Source organism: Lissotriton vulgaris, chromosome 7 (assembly GCF_964263255.1).
Source record: "Lissotriton vulgaris chromosome 7, aLisVul1.2, whole genome shotgun sequence".
NCBI lineage: Eukaryota > Metazoa > Chordata > Amphibia > Caudata > Salamandridae > Lissotriton > Lissotriton vulgaris.
The window spans coordinates 1501425651-1501446166 of record NC_141695.1 but is presented as its reverse complement, the minus strand read 5'-3'; the positions used below and the strand labels follow the sequence as shown (position 1 = coordinate 1501446166).

At 51.0% G+C, this 20516-nt stretch overlaps 1 protein-coding gene across 16 annotated transcripts in view; it reads left to right on the top strand.

Annotated features, from left to right (window-relative positions):
- CPNE1 (copine 1) overlaps positions 1-20516 on the top strand; it is a 662572-nt gene that overhangs the window by 318253 nt on the left and 323803 nt on the right. For all 16 annotated transcript variants that reach the window (XM_086932333.1, XM_086932339.1, XM_086932337.1 and 13 more), the window contains one exon: positions 11334-11513. In XM_086932333.1, coding sequence (XP_086788459.1) covers positions 11334-11513 — 180 coding nt within the window. The remainder of the gene's footprint in view (positions 1-11333; positions 11514-20516) is intronic.

Sequence of the window (20516 nt, the reverse complement as noted above, 5' to 3'; positions counted from 1 at the left end):
GATTTATCTGTGACTGTATGGGTGACTTAATGTGGCTGTATGGGTGAGTGTGTGCTTTTGTCAGTGACTGTATAGGTGAGTGAGTATGTATAAGTATCTGTACGAGTAAGTAACTATGGGTTAGTGATTAGGGGTGTCAGTAGCTCTCTGGGTGACACTTGGTGTATAAGTGGCTGAATGGGTGTATGCTTGGATGTCAGTGGCTGTATTAGTAAGTTTGTGGATGTGAAAGTGGCTGTATAAGTGAGTGGATGTGTGTGTTCTATGAATCGGTGAGTAAATGTGCAAGTACTGGTATGGGTGTTTAAATGGGTTTGAGAATGGTAGTCTGTAAGTTGGAGTGAGTGTATGAAAAGTTATGTGGGGATTTGAATTGGTGCCTCCGATTCTGTGGATGATGTCTTCAGTGATGTCACTAACCATGCCATGAGTGATGGAATATGTGAGGTCATAAGCAGTGCATTATGGGGCGCAAGTTAGTTAGCTCAGCTGAATTTCACTGGTTTTGTACCAGTGAAACCTGAGCCTAACTAGAACATCCCTGTAACCTTTGGGTTTTTTCAGTGAATTTCTAAGGTTTTTTAAATGCTAATTCCTAACTATAGCCTCCCTGTAACCTTTGTTTTCTTCAGTGAACTTCTGTGTTTTTTAGAGTAGTAGTTATGTGTTTGCAGAATGGTGGCGATAGGGGGCTGGGCCTCTGACCAGCTCTCAGGAATCCCACTGTGTCGGACTTGAAGGAGGGACCAGGAAGGCTTCTTGGCCTTCAAGGTCCCTCAGAAGTAAAGAGGACTTCATCCCCCAACCAGTAGTGCACCATGAGCCACTTCTACGGAGTGGTAGAGAAAGGGGGCATGGCCTCCGAAGACCTTTTGGCAATCCTGCTGTGTGGGTCTTACTGGAGGTAACAGGAGGGCTTGTTGGTCTCCAAGGACCCTCACGAGCCAAGGGGAATTCATCCCAAACTAGTAGTGCCCCAGGAAACTTGTTTGCAGAGTGCAGGAGAAAGGGTACGTGGCCACCGAAAACCTATCAGCAAACACACTGTGTGGGACTTACTGGAGATAATAGGAGGGATATTTCGGCCTTAAGGACATCTTTGGGGGCCAGCTACCCTTCCTGTTACTTCCACTACGTCCTACACAGCGGGATTGCTGACACCACGTAGCACGCCATGCCCCCTTTATCCACCACTCTGCAAACGCACTACTAGTAGGGAGATGAAGTCCCCATTGCTATTGAGGGTCCTCTAGAGCCTTCTTACTTACTTGGTCAACTACACGCAGGACCTAGGACTCTTAGTCAAACAATCCAAAACATTTAGTATGAAATGTGGGAGTAGGTCAGCGAAGTATCGCAATATGAAAATCAATGGCACAAATATTGGCACTAAAACGACATTCTCGCATTAGGTTATATATTATTTGACAAGGTGGGGTCAATCCATTCCAGGAAGTTACAGTTTAGGAAGTCAACCATGGCCTTGACAACTTTGCCAGGAGATTATCTAAGAGCCCCTCAATGAAATGTACAAATTTACAAAGCTAATTGTGTGTCTTTTGTTACATATGGGGAGGGAGTGTGGAGACATGCTAACTGTTGGGCGTTGCAAACAGTGGAAAATGAGTTGTTTAAATATCTTCTTGCTGTCAACAAGAGCTCCTTGTCCTCAGTTTGTCACACAGAACTTGGAATGGGCTTCTAACATCTCATATTGCTACAACCCATTTTACTATGGCACAAAATCTGGACATCAGATTACACTGGTCTAAACTGTGCCCTCATTAGGGCTTATTCCCTGGCAGTTCTATATTAAATGCATTTTTGGCAATTTTGGGCACCAACACTTTTATGAGAAGCCTGAATCCTTGGAAGCCATTAGAAGACCAGTCCTAAAACTGTAATATCTGAAAGAAACAGGTTAGTATTGGATTCCTAACCTTAGAATATTCCCAGGCGTCAGACTGGATCCGGAAACTTTTGCGTAGCAGTACCCTTGCGCTTCGGTAGGCGTCGTCTGCGGCTCGGGTTCCGTCGTCGTTGGAGCCGGGATGACGTCGCCGGAGTAATTAGACACAGCCCTCGCGCGCTGACGTCAGTTCTTCTTTTTTCCGCGCCAGCAAGCGCCGATCCGGAAAAAGTAGTACCCTTAGTCAATTTTTGACTAACTTTTTCGATCATTTTTGATCATCTTTCGAAGTCTCGACTCTGACGATGCCGGTAGGGATGCCCGGGTTCAAACCCTGCGTCGATTGCACCAGACTGCTGTTGGTTACCGACCCCTATCGCCCGTGCCTTCACTGTCTGGGCCCCGACCACGACGACAAGTCCTGCTCCGACTGCCAGGCCCTGACGTCCAAAGCTAGACGGGAGCGGTCCCGCAAGTGACTTGAGCTCCGGCACTCAGCCCCGCGCCGCTCGAGGTCCCGGTCCGGAAGGAGGTTCAGGAACCGGTTGCGGGGCCGGAGTTACCACAGTACCGGGAGTCATCATCAGTCCTCGGGCTCGAAGTCCTCAGGTAAGAGGCACAAGAAGTCAAAGCGGCGACATAGCTCTTCTGACTAGCGCCCCCCCCGACGCTCGCGCGACGCAGCTGGGGTCGTGGCCTGCTCCATACCCGCCAGTCCTTAGGCAGAACGCAACGCCGGAGGAGATTGAGGCCTTTCTCGTGGCCATGAGGTCGCTCACTCCTCCGTCTGGTTCCGCGGTGCCTTCGGGCCAAGCGGAACCAAAGCAGGCCGGATGCTTCGGCCCCGGAGCCATCGGGTGCTTCAGTCCCGGCGCCGTCGGCGACTTAGGTCACTGCTGCAGGGCCCCGCTGGTTCCGGATCCGGGTCGACCTAACAACCTTGCCGGAGCCGGCCCCCAGGGGGTCTCCTCCGGCGACATCCCAGGACGTCATCCCCGGTCCTACCCTCGATTTGGGTCCGGTGCCGGAGTGGCGCCGCTCGGCGCCGTATTCGACGCCGCTAGGAGATTTTTACTTCTACGAACCGGCCCCATCCTTTGACCCTGAGTATCAGGAGATGGGTGGGGAGGAGGATTGAGAGGGGTCCGAGGACCCTCTATAACGTGAGGGCAGGTGAGCTAAGGGAGGTCAGTGGTCTGGACACTTCGCCAGACACTGGTTTTGTCTTCCCTCCTACCGTGGCTAAGGAGGAGGGAGCTGACTTTAGTGTGGTTCTGACGCGGGCTGCCAAGGCCTTGGGCCTTGAGCTCCCCGTCGTGGCCGTGAGGACTAACCTCCTCACGGAGGTCCTTAAGCCGCAGGCAAGCTCGGCTGAGCCTCTGCTGCTGTTTAATTAAAAGCCTTGTCGGACGTTCTTCTGGGCACTTGGTCCAAGCCCGCTACAGGTCTGCCTGTAGATAGGAACGTGGCCAGGTGCCACCGCCCGACTTCGGGCGACCCTTGCTTCCTGTCCACCCACCCCACCCAGAGAGCCTGGTCATCCAGGCCTTTAACTGCCAGACCGCATTCCCGACGGCTCCCCCCAATCGGGAATCCAAGAGGTACGAACAGTTTGGTAAAAAGATGTTCTCCTCAATTAGTTTCGGGCTGCGGTCAGTCAACACCGCGTGCCTCTTGGGTCATTACACCCACTCTCTGTGGGACACGGTCGCAGACGTGCTGCCACAAAGTCCGGAGGGGGTCTGGACTAAACTCACCCAAGCCCTTGTGGAGGGGCGAGATGCGGCACGGTAACCCATCCGGTGTGGGCTGGATACCATGGACTCGCTGGGCAGAGCGATGGCAGCGACGGTGGCGATTCGTCGCCACACCTGGCTGAGGTCCGCCAACTTTTCGGCTGATGTCCAAAACACCCTTATGGACATGCCGTTTGATGGCCGTCGCCTCTTTGGCGACAAGACAGACAGTACGCTTGAGCGCTTTAAGGACTCCAGGGCTACGGCCAAGTCCTTGGGCCTCTCGGCACCGCACCAGCAAACTGCTGTCTTTCGCTCCTTTCGTGGCCAAGGAAGGGGTGCAGCTACATGTCATGCCAGCCACGGCCCGCAGAGTAACATCCAGCGCGGTGTTGGACGTGGTAACCGCTGTGGCAGCGGTCGGGGACAACTGCGAGGTCAGTCCACACCTAACCCTGCAGCATCCGCCCCAATACCCTCCTAGTCCAAGCTTTCAGGCCCATGTTACGCCAGTGGGGGGCAGGGTTCGCCATCACCTCCTCCACTGGCGCACTGTCACATCGGACAGGTTGGTGCTGCAAATCGTCCGAAGTGGCTACTCCCTCCCCTTCGAGGCGACCCCTCCAGCCATGCCACCGCAGTACCACTGCGTGTCGGGGGATCACTTGAGTCTTCTGCGAGAGGAAGTTATGGCCCTCTTGGCCAAGGGGGCCATCGAGCGCGTTCCTGGGCCAGAAGTAGGGTGTGGTTGTTACTTCCACTACTGTCATCTTGGACCTGCGGAACGTCAACGGCTTCCTCCGAAAGGAGAATTCAAGATGCTGACACTGGCTCAGGTCTTAGCTGCCCTGGACCCGGGAGACTGGATGGTAGCATTAAACTTGCAGGACGCTTATTTCCATTTCCCCGTCCTGCCGGCCCACGCGGTACAAGGTAGGCCACGAGCACTTTGAGTTTACCGTGCTCCCCTTCGGCCTTACCAGCGCCCCACGGGTGTTCACGAGGGTGATGGTGGTGGTCGCAGCTCATCTGCGCAGGTTAAGGGTTTCAGTCTTCCCCTACCTCATCGACTGGTTGTTGAAGGCGGGCTCGCCCCTGACAGTCGTCAGCCACCTCCAGACTACCGCCGACCTCCTGCACCTGCTGGGGTTCTCCATCAATGTGCCGAAGTCACACCTGTGTCCCTCTCAGAAGCTCCTCTTCATCTGAGCGATTCTCGGCTCGGCGCGGTTTCGGGTTTATCCTCTCGAACAGTGGGTTTGGGATATTCAGGCTCTGATTCCGATCTTTCAGCCTTTATCCCGAGTCTCGGTCAGGTTGACGTTGCGAATTCTGGGGCTGATGGCCTCCTGCATCCTTCTGGTGCATCAAGCCCTGTGGCGGATGCGGGCTCTGCAGTGGGACCTGAAGTTTCGGTGGGCCCAGCACCAGGGCAACCTGTCCTACCAAGTCCTGATCTCGGAGGGCACTGTAGGAAGGTGGATATCTGACTATGGTTACCCCCAAACTTTTTGCCTGGTGTTTAGCTGGTTTTTGACATAGTTGGCCTGGGATCCTGCTATTCAGGGCCCCAGGCTGATTTCTCTCTCCTTAAAATGGACTCCATGTACCTTAGGTGCATACACAATTGGAACTGGTTCACCTTATAGGCCCTTGTAACAGTGTACCATAGGTACCCAGGGCATAGGTGTATCCAAGGCCTACCTGGGGCTGCAGCATGTATTGTGCCACCCCTGGCCTGGCCTCCATATTTGACACAACTGGCTGATCACTCAGCTGGGGTAAGTTGGTGTAATCACCTCTTACTTAGATATAGTATCCCTATATCTAACCTTAACTGGACACATGTTAACCTATAAGTCACTCCTATGGCAGGCCTTAAAAATCCTGGAGGCAGAGTGCGTGGTTTTATGTGAGATCGTACTCTAGCATGAGCTGAGCCTGTCTGCAGCTTTCGGAACCAACTCCCTTAGCTGTTCTGGAATATTGCCATACCATATACTCTTAAGTGCATTATAATCCTCGTGGTTATATGCTAACTTTGGTTTGGCTTTATCAAAACATGTCGAGTAAGGTGTCATACGAATTGGAATACTATCCCCTCGACAGTTCTGTCGACGGGGATAGCATTCCACCCTTCTAGAGGGACATGACATGTACATAGCCTTAACCCCGGTTAAAGTTAACCAGAGCCTCAGCATCACAAAATGGATGCTGCCACCACAGACACAAGTCTGACCTCCTGCTGCTGGGAGTCCTTCCAGCGAGGGAGGCTTGGACAAAGGGTTTCCTGCCTTGGGAGGTGAGCACCACCCCAGACAGGATTTTGTGTATTGGGTAGGACCGGGCTGAATAGAATCAGACATGCCCGGGGCACACAAGGTGTCCCCGTGCATAAGCCAGTCCAAACCGGTCCTGGGACTTTCCAGACCCAGGCCTGGCGAGGAGCTGGACAAAGGAAAGGGGGTGTAACCGCCCCCCTTCCTGGTTCCACCCAGAGGAGGGACCTAGCAGGTGATCCACCCCTCAGATTAGGAATAAGAGTGGGAGCAGTGCCAGAGCACCTCAGATCATCCTGAAATCAACTTAAAACTAAGAAGACACCGGACTTCGACATTCTGCTGCACAGAAGACTGAAGAGCATCTCCCTTGTGGCCTAGGAGTGGCCACCCTGTGAACACAGGCATCATCCAGCAACTCGACGTCTGCTTTGCCGCCGCCTCCTGCCCGAGCCCAGAGCTTGATGAGACCCTGACTCCCAGACTTCTCACCGCCCCATCCACAGTCCTTGCACAGAAGGGACCCGTGGAGGCACCGAGAGACGTGGGACTGGACATCTCGGAAGACCCCCGAAAAGCTGACTGCGCAGCACCCGAGGCACGCTCAACGCTGTGCCTTGGGGATTGAGAAGCCCCACAACCGAGCAGCCCTTGCACCGAAGATCAGCCCCCCAGCATCTCCACGATCTGCGTGGGGCCCTTTTGCATCGTGCCACTCGACGCGCCATCCCGGCCACTTGCCACGTGGTCAGCGGCCATGTTGGCGACGAAACCTACAATCTACACTGCGGGTCTGGTTGCCCCAGACTTGCCCTCACTCCTGTAAAAAGGAGCACCCGCTCTGACCTTGCTGGTCCGAGTGATAAGCCTTTTTCACTTCCTGCGTGGCTTGCATTAGCCAAGGCCTGTTTGCTCCGATCAAGTTGCCGACACCGCCATCAGCTAGAGCCTTCGTGGGACAGCTCGTGACCGACGCCTGGACGTCCTTGACCTCTTCGTGTCCAGGTGGCTGCAGAGAGAAGCTACACCTCATCGCCTGTTTGCACCCGACATCGCCTGGTTCCATCCTGGTTCCACGGTAGTCACTGGCTAGTGACTTTGAACATTGTCCCCTCTGCTTTCAGGTCTTCACCACTTCAGATCCACCCTTGGGTCCACCGGAACTCTTCACATCGAGCCGCCTGCAGCATCTTCAGCTCCAAGCACCATCGACCTGCGTGACGAAACCCGACACTACTTAGCACCTGTGCACCCGCTTCCTGTGGGTGAGGTAACTCAGCAACGCCAGTGTTCCTACACTGGTACACACCTCTAGTGTCTGTGTCTAAAGTTTCACTCCTCTAGGTCACTCGGAAGGTTCCTTAATAACTAACTTTGACGCACCATTGACTTAACATTGGTATATGCGTGCACTTTCCGCACTGCACCCGAGTCCCGCGGGCCTTTCCCGACTTCATCACTGTCAGTCCCGAACAGCTCCAGCGATGCCCTAGGCCTACTTCCTTTCAGCTAGGTGGTTCTTATACCACTATTTTAGTGTATGGTTTAGGTGGCCCCTAGGGCTCATCCATATTGTGCAACTTTTGTGTATTTAAACTGCGTTTTGTTTTAACGCATTTGCTTCTGTGCTCATAAAGAGTATAGGGGATTTTGTAGTAAATAAATATATATATATTTTCAATATATATCTGTGTGGTGTCCTTTCATTTGGTATTCAAGGAGATTGTGTATGGTAAAACAGCTTGCTTCACATGCCTTTACAGAGTTTAGCCTAAGACTGCTTTGTCCACACTACTAGGATAGCTGGTCTATAAGGTTGACAACCAATCATCATAAGGGTTGCTTGGCATGGTACAGGTGATCACTAGAAGTAGTGAGCATCATATACCAGGCCAACTTCTCACAGGCACTGCGAGACAGTTGCAGTGGTGGCTCACGGACCACGATTGGGTCAGCGGCAGATCCCTCTCCCTACCCCAACTGGAGCATGTAGTGGTGACGGACGCGTCCCTCCAAGGGTGGGGGGGTCACATGGGAGAAGCGGAGATCAGCAGTCACTCCATACCTCCCCCCAAGAACGCGCACCACCTTTTTGGCATCAACTCGGAAAATTAAACGAGCTAGATGGGGGGGCCGTTCATTCTCTTGGAACTCTGTCTCCTGTTGGAACTCCCTGCCCCTCACTCTAAGTAGCGAACCAGACCTACTCAAGTTTCGCAAAGGTCTGAAAACCTTCCTCTTCCAGTAACCTCTCAGTCTGTTGGCTGCCTCCGCCCACCCGTCCTAAGCGCTACGAGGCCTAGGGTAGAAGTGCGCTTTATAAAACCCCATTTCATTTAATTTAATTTCAGAGGCCTCTGGTCTCCGGCGGAGACCTGACTCCATATCAACCTTCTGGAACTGCGGGCAATTCGTCTTGCACTGAAGGCATTCCTCCCCTCTGTCCGGGGGAGTGTAGTGCAGATGTTCACGGACCACACCACCACCATGTGGTACTCCAGCAAACAGGGCGGGGTGGGGTCGGGGACCCTCTGCCAGGATGCTCTGTGCCTCTGGCAGTGACTAGAACATCAGGGCGTAACCCTGGTGGATCAACACCTGGCAGGTTCACTGAACGCCAGGGCGGACGAACTCAGCCGCTGGTGCATGATGGATCACGAATGGCGTCTGAACTCGGCCGTGGTGCAAGGTCTCTTTCTGCAGTGGGGAGAGCCTTGGTTAGATCTATTCGCCACCGAAGAGCAATCGCAATGTCATCAGTTCTGCGCGTTGAAATTTCCAAAGGCGGCACTCGCTCGGCGACTCTTTTCGTCGCCAGTGGAGCTGCGGTCTGTTGTACGCCTTTCCGCCTATACCACTTCTGCCCAGAGTGCTGAAGAAGATCAGGCGAGACCGGTCCCAAGTCATCCTTGTGGCTCGGGACTGGGCACGAAGGTACTGGTATCCTGTGCTACTCAGCATGTCAGTCGATCCCCCGATTCGTCTCAATGACCTTTCTTTCGCAGCAGCAGGGGACGGTCCTCCACCCGAACCTGTCCAGTCTCCACCTCCATGCGTGGAGAATGAGCGGCAACAGTTGAGGCCATTTGACTTGCCTCCTGAAGTCTGCAATGTAATTCTGGCAGCCAGGCGTCCCTCCACGAAGTCGGTATACGCCTGCAGGTGGAACAAATTTGTGACATGGTGCACAGCAAAGGCTATGGATCCTCTCTCTGCACCCCTTTCTGAGGTTCTCCTCTTTCTTCTTTCTCTTGCCCAGCAGGGCTCTGCTCTGGGCACTATCAAGGGCTATCTTTCTGCCCTTTCCGCCTTATTAAGGCTACCTGATCAGCCTTCTTTGTTCAAGTCCCCAATTGTAAATAGGTTCTTGAAGGGCATCACTCATATTTAACCCCCCCCCTGTTCCTTTTGTGATACTCAGTGGGACTTAAACCTGGTTCTGACTTACCTGATATGCGCTCCCTTTGAGCCACTTCATAACTGTCCCCTTCGTCGTCTTACCCTTAAGACTGCTTTCCTGGTTGCCATCACCTCTGCCAGGAGAGTGAGTGAGCTCCAGGCTCTTTCATCTAAGCCTCCCTTCCTTTCCGTCCATCTGGACAAAGTTGTGTTGCGGACACAACCTCTTTCCTGCCCAAGGTAGTCATGACCTTCCACATCGGGCAGTTCATCACCTTGCCCACCTTCTTTCCGCCTCCGCACCCCTCAGGAGGAAGAGTGGCTCCACCGTCTGGACCCAAAACGTGCGCTTTCATACTATCTGGATCGCACACCCCAGTTCCGGGTGGATGACCAACTCTTTGTTGATTACGTCAGCGCCAAGAAGGGACGGGCGGTGCACAAACAAACCATCTCTCGGTGGGTCGCCTTGTGCATCAATGCATGCTATTCTTTGGCTCAAAAGGAGCCTCCTGTTGGGCTGAGGGCCCATTCCACTCGGTCCATGGCGGCTACTACTGCCCTAAGCCGGGGAGTCCCCTTGCAGGACATCTGTCAGGCAGCTACGTGGGCCTCTCTGCACACGTTCGCAAGACACTACTGCCTGGACAGCCATGTCCGGAGAGATGGCTTCATTGGCCGTTCCGTTCTCCAGGACTTTCTGGTGTGATCATTGGTTCGCAGACCCACCACCGTGGTTAATATTGCTGGGGTATCTATTCTAAGGTAAGGAATCTAATACTAACCTGTTTCTTTCAGATGCACAAGTTACTTACCTTCGGTAACGATATATCTGTAAGAAACAGTAGTTAGTATTAGATTCCTTACCGCCCAACCCATCCGATATCTAGGGTTAAGGTCATCCTTTTTCAGGGCCCTAGTTTCATGGAACCAGTGTTGGTTTTTATCATGGCTCTGCGTTTCTGGCACGGAAAAGCTGTGTATAAGAACAGACGTCAGTGCACGAGGGAGGCGTCTAAGTACTCCGGCGACATCATCCCGGCGCCAACGACACCGACGACTGATGCGGAGCCGCAGACGACGCCTACCGACGTGCAAGGGTACTGCTACGAAAAAGTTTCCGGATCCAGTCTTACGCCATGGGGATATTCTAAGGTAAGGAATCTAATACTAACTACTGTTTCTTACAGATATATCGGTACCGAAGGTAAGTCACTTGTGCGCCTGTCGCATTTCGAAAACCTTAAGCTGTCCAGTGAGCCACTGAAGCCCAGTGTATTAAAGAACCAATCCATGTTGATTATGCATAGTATGCTGTCCTACCTTAAGGTCATATTTAATCCCAGGCACTGGTTTGACCTTACTCACCTCGGAATGGATATTTACCGTCGTCTAACTAGCTGTCCTGTAGTGAACGATTGGTTTGCAACATTAGTAAATTGCCCCTGCGATCATGTGATGATTTAGTGTTCCATGCATGTACCGTTCTTCTGAAAATTATATACTAACCAGAGCAAGCGCTATAGCCTCCCTGTGTTACGGCCCCTTAACTTCCCACAATGTCGCTCTTCTTACTTCTTTTTACAATTTTGGCCTATCATGGAGGTATGCTGTAACATGGCAAGTTTCTTGTTGGCTGTGTTATTGTCCGAAAGAAAGCTTAACTGTAACGGTGCCTATTTGGACTGGGTGATGTTTAACCATAAAAAGGACATTTTAACTTAGTGTAATAATTGTTCTTGTGTCCCATTTTTTTAATTGCGTGGCTTTTATTTTATATCCTGCTCTTATAAAGTTTAAGAGTATATTTTTCTCTTTTAGTTTGTATTGTTGCCAAGACGTAATTAAGTTAGCAGCATCTATTTGTATAAAGTTTTTAAGGTATTTTAATATACGATATTGTGCTTTTATGATTTTTAAATGAAATCGAATAAAGTATTTACTGACATGACAAGAGTAAAAAATGTGTGTGAAGTGTAGTTTGTAATCCAACCACGTTTTCTTTTGTAGTTGACTCGAACTGAAAGAATAAAGAATTGCCAAAAGCCTGAATTCTCCACAAAGCCAGTTCTCGATTACTACTTTGAAAAAGTGCAGAACCTGAAGTTTGGCATCTATGACATCGACAACAAATCTTTCGATTTGAATGACGATGACTACCTTGGAGGGCTTGAATGCACATTGGCTCAGGTACTTTTGTGTACTGATTGCAGAAATTAGTGGGAAAATGTGTGTGTGTGTGGGGGTGCTTAATTCAATTTCTTGTTCTCCAGCATTGAACCTTTTTATTGAGTTGCATGATTGAAGCACTCCCTTTATTCAAACTGGTTATCCCAAGTAATTGAAATAGCAGTAAACAGTTTTAAAATGTCCCTAAATCCAAAACCGTGTTTGGGTTCCTTGAAATGTAATGGCTTTGCACCAAAACCAACTTTGGTCAGTGAGGTGGAGATGTAAAGGTTCACTACACTGCCAGACATAGCTTCAGTAAACACAAATTGGTATTACGGGCCCAGGGAGATAGCCCAACTGTCACTATGGCAGAGAAAGAACAAAAGATATCTCTTCAGGTCCTACTCGGACTGTAGACAAAAGATTTATACAGATGTCTGCATGCACAATCCGTGTATCTATTGTCTTTATCCTTGTCAAAAGGTTTCATGCAGCGACATGTGTAAGACATTTCCCCTGAAGACTGTTAAGGGCAGAGAAAAGAGGCTGACTCCGTCCTCTGGAGTAGAGGACAAATTTCCTTTCAAAAGGGAATGCCCCCTCATCAAGATATGATCGTATGAAAAGTGGTTCTCCGTGCACTAACACAAAGGTGGTGCTAAAAAGGAAGCTTATATAGAACAACAAACAAGGGCTTTGACTCATCTACAGTAAAGCAGAGTCCAATACTAGAATAAACAAAGAGGGTGCCAGTACTGTATCTAATTTCGAAAGTACCAACCCATTTGGGTTCAAAACTAACAAAGAGTTAATTGTTAGTCGAATGTTGAAACATATCAAATATATTTATTTCTTTTTGATAGAAAATGTTTTTAGGTATCACAACCACAAATAACAAAATACTTTTCTTGTATATATATAAAAGACAAAAGATAATAAGAGAAATAACTTAGGGAATAGGACGAACAATCCGTGCAGTGAACAAAAACATCAAATCTTTCAGACATCGGCCATTCTACATTCATACTCACACTCCTTACAAAACATGACAAACACTGCATGTGAAACAAAAAACACATAATGGAGTGAAGAAAGGTCAAAGACAAAGTCAAAAACGATTCAGCAACAACTAAAGACTGTTATTCAAAATACTTAATATCAAAACAGTTCTAAAGCAAGATAGATGTATACATTTCTTTTTTACCATAAACCTAACAAAGAGGGTAGACAAGGTCGACGCGTTTCGAATCGGACCCTTTGTCCGATTCTCATCAGGACCAGGGAATCTGAAAAAGGAAAAAATATTTCCTTTAGTGTGTAGCACTTTTATAGAAAGGAGAATCAGCGAACAAAAATAAAACACAAACATGGCCTCCTACCTGTGTGTGTTCAAAGTTGTGTAAATATCAAGTACAGATGTCTGTGAACGAAGATTAACTTAGGGTTAGTCATTAAGATAGACCTACAGTCGTCTAGTAGAGCAAAAAGGAAGTGTGCGAGAATACCTGCACGTTATCTTTCCTGAGAAACGTGAATCCAAGTTGAAATAATTTGTCAGGGGGCCATCAGCATGAAGAACTCTCTGTGGGGGCTGTGAACACAAAAACAGGCGGAGTACGCCGATTCAAAAATCCTGGAACTCTGGGATGTAAACAAAGATGGGTGGTTTAATGAAAAGGCAAGCTCTGATTACCTGTGAGTCAGAAGGTTGTGTTCAGCCTCGGGTAAATGTGAGCAGCAGATCAGCGAATGGTTGCCGCAGGCTGAAAAATACAATGAAAGCCTGATTGAGCTCTGGGTCTAAGCGACGGGCGCAATAGAGGAAAAACGCTACGTTGGAAAGCTAATTACTTTTTTCAGTTCCTCACGCGGCGTGGACCGGAGCGCCGCTCAATGTTCGTGCACGCCGTGGTTCAGTCACTGTAACCTTCAGAGGGGGGCGGTCAATAAAAACACGGAAGCGCAAAGGTTGAGCTAGGTCACATGAGCACAGATGGGGTTGTGGGAGTTGTAGTTCATGGTTGTCAGAACACGAAGATCATGACATAAAATTTCAGAAAACTCGAGAAACTTCGGACAGTTCGTTCAGTCCATTGATAACTGTATTGAATTTTAAAATGAGGGTTGCCTCGCGTTGACAGAGTTTTGTCTCCATATCGCCTCCCCGCACATCCAGTTCCAATTTGGACAAAACTGTCCATTTTATGTCATGTTCAGTATGTCCTTCTGCAGTCCAATGATTCACAAGCGGTGCATTAGCAACCGCCTTTCTGACTCTCGATTTATGTTGGCTGATACGCTGTCGTATTTCTTGGGATGTTTTGCCAACATACAACTTTTGACAGGGACATAGAATTCCGTAAACAACATTTCTAGATTTACAATTCGTAAACGTGAAATGTCTCCAGAATATGCCATTATACAAGAACACATCTCCCTCAATGGTCTTGTCGCAGCAAATACAAGTGCCACATTTATGGTGGCCACGAATGGGCTGTTTACCCGAGGCTGAACACAACCTTCTGACTCGCAGGTAATCAGCGCTTGCCGTTTCATTAAACCACCCATCTTTGTTTACATCCCCGAGTTCCAGGATTTTTGAATCGGCGTACTCCGCCTGTTTTTGTGTTCACAGCCCTCACAGAGAGTTCTTCATGCTGATGGCCCCCTGACAAATTATTTCAACTTGGATTCACGTTTCTCAGGAAAGATAACGTGCAGGTATTCTCGCACACTTCCTTTTTGCTCTACTAGACGACTGTAGGTCTATCTTAATGACTAACCCTAAGTTAATCTTTGTTCACAGACATCTGTCCTTGATATTTACACAACTTTGAACACACACAGGTAGGAGGCCGTGTTTGTGTTTTATTTTTGGTCGCTGATTCTCCTTTCTATAAAAGTGCTACACACTAAAGGAAATATGTTTTCCTTTTTCAGATTCCCTGGTCCTGATGAGAATCGGACAAAGGGTCCGATTCGAAACGCGTCGACCTTGTGTACCCTCTTCGTTAGGTTTATGGTCAAAAAGAAATGTATATATCTATCTTGCTTTAGAACTGTTTTGATATTAAGTATTTTGAATAACAGTCTTTAGTTGTTGCTGAATCGTTTTTGACTTTGTCTTTGACCTGTCTTCACTCCCTTATGTGTTGTTTTTTGTTTCACATGCACAGTGTTTGTCATGTTTTGTAAGGAGTGTGAGTATGAATGTAGAATGGCCGATGTCTGAAAGATTTGATGTTTTTGTTCACTGCACGGATGAGGGTCGAGAGCGCCACTCTAGATTGTTTCCCTAGCCATAGAAAGGCCCTAAGTTCCTCCTGGATATCCTTGAACACCCTACACTTCATGGGAAAATATTCATTTTGGAAGGCATAGAGGAACCGGGGGAGCGTAATCATTTTAAACATTGCCGCTCTGCCCAGAAGCGTCAGGGTGTAACAGTCTCCATCGCGCTGCGTCTTCTATAAAGTTATGCAGCACGTGTCGGATATTTTTCTCAAAGGAGAGTTCCCTATTGGTCGTGATGAACACCCAGAGGTATTTAAACCCATCTGAGGCCTTTTCCAATCGTTCCGGGAGCGTGTATCTCCCTTCGCGTCCCTGGGGGTCGTAAAGAATAGATTTATGCCAGTTGATTCGAAACCCTGCATATGACCCATACCGGTCAAGTTCTAGGAACTGTACAGGAATGGTGGTTTCCGGGTCTGTGATATACAGCAGGACATCATCGGCATATAGTGAGAGTTTTTCCGTTATGGCGTCTGTCGGTTGTATGCCGAAGCCCCTAATCGCCGTGTTTTGCCGAACAGCACAAGCCATGACTTCTATGGAGAGCGTGACCAGTAACGGGGACAGGGGACAACCTTGCCTGGTGCCCCGCCATATTGGGAAGTCCCTTGAAAGTGTGCCATTAACCCGGACTTTCGCCCTAGGATCATTGTAAAGCAGACGTATCTTCCCTCTGTATTTTGGGCCAAATCTATCTAGCACTCCTTCCAGGAATGGCCAGTGAACTGCATCAAATTAATTTTCGGCATCTAGGGAGAGGAACTAGTGGGGCTCGTCTCTGTTGCATACTTCCATGAGCCAATTATGTGTTCTCCTCAAGTTATACCTGGTCGCCCTCCTGGGGAGAAAACCTGTTTGATCAAGATGCACAAGACCAGGGATCACCCTCCTGAGGCGAAGGGCTAGGATCGTAGCGAAGAGCTTGGCCTCCACGTTAAGGAGGGAAATGGGGGCGGTAAGACGAACAGTCATCCGGGGGCTTGCCTTCTTTATAGATTGGGATAATCGTAGCCTGGCGGAGGTCCAGCGGAAATATCCCATCTGACTCCGCGTCTATAAACAGTCCTAATAAATGGCGGGTCAGGAGATCTGCAGTTTTCTTAAAGAATTCCGCTGGGAAGCCATTTGATCCCGATACCTTCCCCGCCCTGAGCTTAGCCATGGCCACCCTAATCTCTTCTACTGTAATGTCAGCTTCCAGATCTTGACGATCTGCTTCCTCTAGGGCCGGTAAATCTGTATCCGCCATGTAGTGCAAGGCCTCTTCCGTTGTCCCCAACTCTTGTTGTCCCCAACTCTCGTTCCTCATAAAAGGTCTCGTAGTACTCTGCAAAGGCAGATGCTATCTGATCATCCGCTCTAGCCCAGTTACCCCGTCCATCCCTCACCTTCTCTATCCACCTCGCATCCTTCTCCTTTCTACTCAGCCATGCCAGGAGCCGTCTGGACTTATCACCCACATCATAGAGCCGGTGCAGGGTCGCCAGAGCTTGCAGCCTTGCCTCCCCCGTTTGGAGGTGCTCATACTGTACTCGTGTGTCCAGCAGTCGCCTGAGTGTTCCTGGGTCGTTGGTTGTCAAATGTCCCTGTTCTAGCGCAAGCATCTGTGCTTCCAGGGCTAGCACTTCTGCTTGGGTCTTCCTTTTGCCTTCAGCAAGGCGTGCATGTGCCCTGTCACGCATTACTACTTTCCCACAGCTTTACTCTGGAGTCCACCTACCCTTCGTTTTCGGCTATACAGACCTTCAGGTATGCCCGCAAGCCTTTCAGTACGTCTGCATTTTGGAGGTCCCAAGCCGACAGTCGTAGCACCGTGGGTTGGCGATGGTTCCGCCCTCCCACTCTAAGCAGCAGATGCGAATGGTCTGAGATACCTCGGGCCTGGTACTCCGCCACATCCGTATGGCAAAGTTTGTGTCTAGCCATGAAAACAGTAAAGGTGGGAGTACACCTTGTGTACCCCGGAGAAAAAGGAGTATTCCCTACTGGTTGGATGAATCCATCTCCAGGCGTCAACTAGCCCTACCGTGTCCATAGCTGTAAACAGTGGAGTCGGGCGGTAGGCCTATCCTTATCGCCTGTTCTGTCTGCCCTGAGGTCCATAACGTCATTGAAGTCCCCTCCCAGGACCTGGGTGGTGTCGGACGTGTTGAGGAGTATGTCTACAACCCCCTTAAGTGTGGCTGCTTGAAGTTTGGGCGGTGCATACACTGTTATGAGCGTGTATTCCTTCCTCTTCCAGTGGCCTCTCACCCCAACGTATGCCCCTTGTGGATAAATCCAGGTCTGTTATATGCATGGGTGGGTACTTTGTAATCAGGATTGCCACCCCCGTGAGCCTGATGTGAAGCCTGCATGGGCCAGTACTCTATATCGCCCTCTCGCCAGGAAGGCGCAATTCGAGCCTTTCAGGTGCGTTTCTTGAAGTAGCACGACCTCTGCCCCCAACCTCTTCACGTAATCGCTTACTAACCCTCGCTTGATTTTACAACCCATGCCATTAACATTCCAAGTGAGGACCCTTAGGTCATGTAAAGACCCTGCCATCTCTTCACGGGTATCGGTGGCCATGTCGTGTAGTAAAGGTGCTGTGTGGCCAGTGTCTCGGAGACTGGGTTACCAGGTCTCGTGAGTGTGCATTCGACATGACCTCCTTAAACTGGTTCCTTCCCCTCCACCCCCCCCCCCCCACCCCCTTCTCGAACCTACCCCTCCCCTCCCCTGACCATCAACAAAATAACTGCAAACTCCCACAACACCCCCTTCCCCACCTCCCCCATCCGCCAGCCCCTTCTCTGCTGTCAACATCGTTGGGGACTTTAGGGTAGAAAAGGTCTGTCGCCCGCTCTCCGTAAATGCTTAACACCCTATCTCTCGGACAGTAGTCCAAGAGCCGACAGGACTTCCTTTCACCTCAAGATCAGAACAAACCACAAAATACATCAAGCAAGCGTGAAAAGAAAGTTTGTGGGGGGTGTAACAACTTGCGTGTACTCCAGCCGAGCCAAGGAGTTCTTGTCCATAGTACCCCGCATTCAAGAATTGGAGTCCTGGGTAGCGTCCTGGGAGGCCCCACTCTCCCGTGTTGCATCCTGCTCCATCTCTCGGAGCTCAGTCATCAGTGGATGTACGGACTGCGTGTCAGTGCTCTCTTCCTCAGAGGTATTTTCGGTCGTGTCTTCGTCTCCTTCCGACCGAGCCCTTCATTCTAGGCAGCGATATCTGGATCCCGCCGCGCCCCTGGGGACAGGGGAGGCAGACTGTCTCACTTTGCGGGAGTTTTGTGTCCATTTTGGGTAGGGAGTCGTAATGGTCCTTCCGCGAGCCCCGCGGTCTCTGCATCTTCGGTATCTCCCACGAGTTCGCCATTTCCCGGGCTCTGTCAGGCGTCTCTCTCCTCTTCCCCCATCTGTTCCCGCCGCGGGGGCCGCTCCTCTAGCCACTTCCATGCATCATCAGGGTGTGTGAAGAAATACGATTTCTCCCGGTGTTTGACTTTCAGCTTCGCCGGAAAGAGCATTATGTACTGCAAGTTTAAGTCTCTCAACTTCGCCTTCACCGAATCAAAAGGTCGTTGTTTCTGGACTTCTTGGTTGTAATCCGGGAAGATCATGATCACTTCTTTCTCAAACCGGATTTCTCCCTGCTACCGGGCCTCCCTCAAAATAAGATCGCGGTCCGCAAAATTCAGGAAGCGGGCAAAAAGTGGTCAGGGTCTGGCCCCCTCCAGGGGTGTCTCAAGTAGAGCCCTATGAGCCCTCTCTATGATGAAGCAGGTGGAGAAGGGTGCCTTCGGGAAGGTTTTCCGCAGCCACGTATGGAGGAAGGCCGCCGTGATCCCCTCGATTTCTTCGCTAAAACCCACAAAGCGCAGGTTATTGCGGCGTGCCCTGTTCTCGGCATCGTCCACCTTCCAGTGGAGTTGTTTATGCGATGCCTGAAGGTCAGCCATTTCTCTCATCAGCGTGGTGAGTGCATCCTCCGCCTCTCCCAGCCGGGTCTCTGCCGTGGTCACCCTCTCAGTCAGATTGCGAAAATCTTGCCGTAGAAGGGTAACTTCGTATCTCACTTCTCCAATCTTAACCTCAAGGGCGGCCCTTGACTCCTTTATATCATCTCGCGATGCCTGGATGGTGTCCATCAAGAGCGCCGTATCTGAGCGCGGTCCCTGCATGTCCGCCCCCGCCGGATGTGGCGCCGATGCATACCGATCCAAGGTAGCTTGCCTCCGGGTCCGGGCTGTCATTGCCTTCTTTCCCATGAGGGTCCTCCTACCTCTGGCTGGGCCCAGGCCCCTCCACAGGGCGTTGATGTTGCTCCCACCTATTATCCTCTGTTAGCCAAGGAGCCGGTCACCGCTGCGGGGTGGAGGGTGGTTCCCGTCAGCCACTCACCGTCTCATCACAGAGCGTCGGCCCCGGGTTCTGCACGTCAGAGGAGAGAGGATTGTGTCTCCCGGATCAGAGCCCCCTACTTCTGCGGTGCAGGCTTGACAATGGTGTCGGGATCAGGGAAGGTCCAAGGCTAGTCGGGACCTGCTTGTGAATCCGCTGAGGGCTTCCCGCTGTTAGTCCTGCATTTGCATGAGATGAGGGCCGTCAAGTCTGTCAGGACGGCATGTTGGGTTCCTGGCCCCCGTTGTGAGGGACACTGTTGTGGCCGCCCGTCAATGCGGGCCCCTGGAGAGGCTTTGGGGTTCTCTCTCGAGCAGGCTAAGCGCCTTCAGATGGCGCAGTAATGGGGACAATACGGTAGGGCTCTGCAAGACACCCGGCCAAGGTCCCCCAGGTACGGGTCGCAGACCAGCTTCAGGGATCCGCCGCAGTAGGAGCAGTCGCGTTCAGCATGGGAGTGCCCCGCAGCGGGATGGTTCTGAGCCTCCCCACCCCTTGTGGCACAGTGGGGGGGGGGTCTGTGCAGCGGGGAAGGCGCCTCTGGAAGGCCCGGGTTCAGTTTACGGGGCCAGGCCTTGTGACCAGCCGTCTCTCCTCAGTGCTCTCCTCTCCGATGTGCCGGTCGCAGCGGGGCCGGCAAGTCTCCAGGATAGACACCCGTATCGGCAGCTTGTTTTCCCTCTTCGGCCGCCTCCGCACCCAGCGGACCGCGCCTGCCTTTCCAGCCTCGGGGGCTGGCGGGACACGGGATGAGGGGGGGAGGGGGCAGTCCGACTTCCCGGCCACTCAGTTTCTCTTCCGCCACTTCCCCGGCTGGCTCTCAGATTTTGGCCGAGTCTCGGGCGCGTTGACTCAGGGCGCCGCCATCTTGTGAGCCCGGGAGCGGTCTCAGCGGCGTTCCGAACTCTGCAGTTATGTGCCTTATCCTGGCCACTGTTCCTATTTACGGAATACCCCCAGCCGCCTCCGGTTCAGGAGACCTCCCGGTGCAGGAAATTTGGGGTCTATGGAGTGTTGGTGTCGTCGGATCAGGGTAGCTCGGCGGAGCTCACCGGAGGTACAACCTAGTAGGCCATGTTGCTGGCCACGCCCCCCTTTCTAAGACATCTGCATTGTTGATAGCAAATTAAACCTGTCATCCCAGATTGGTGCATTTGTCTCTAAATGCTTATATTTGCTAACAACGATTAGGAAATTATCCAATATTCACCTTGTCAAAGCCTGGTAAACTGTAATTTTGGGCACTGTTCCGGTTGGACTGTGCAAATCTATCCTCCTCATAGGCCTCCATAATAATACATTCCACAGGCTTTAAGCAACTCCATTGGCAGAG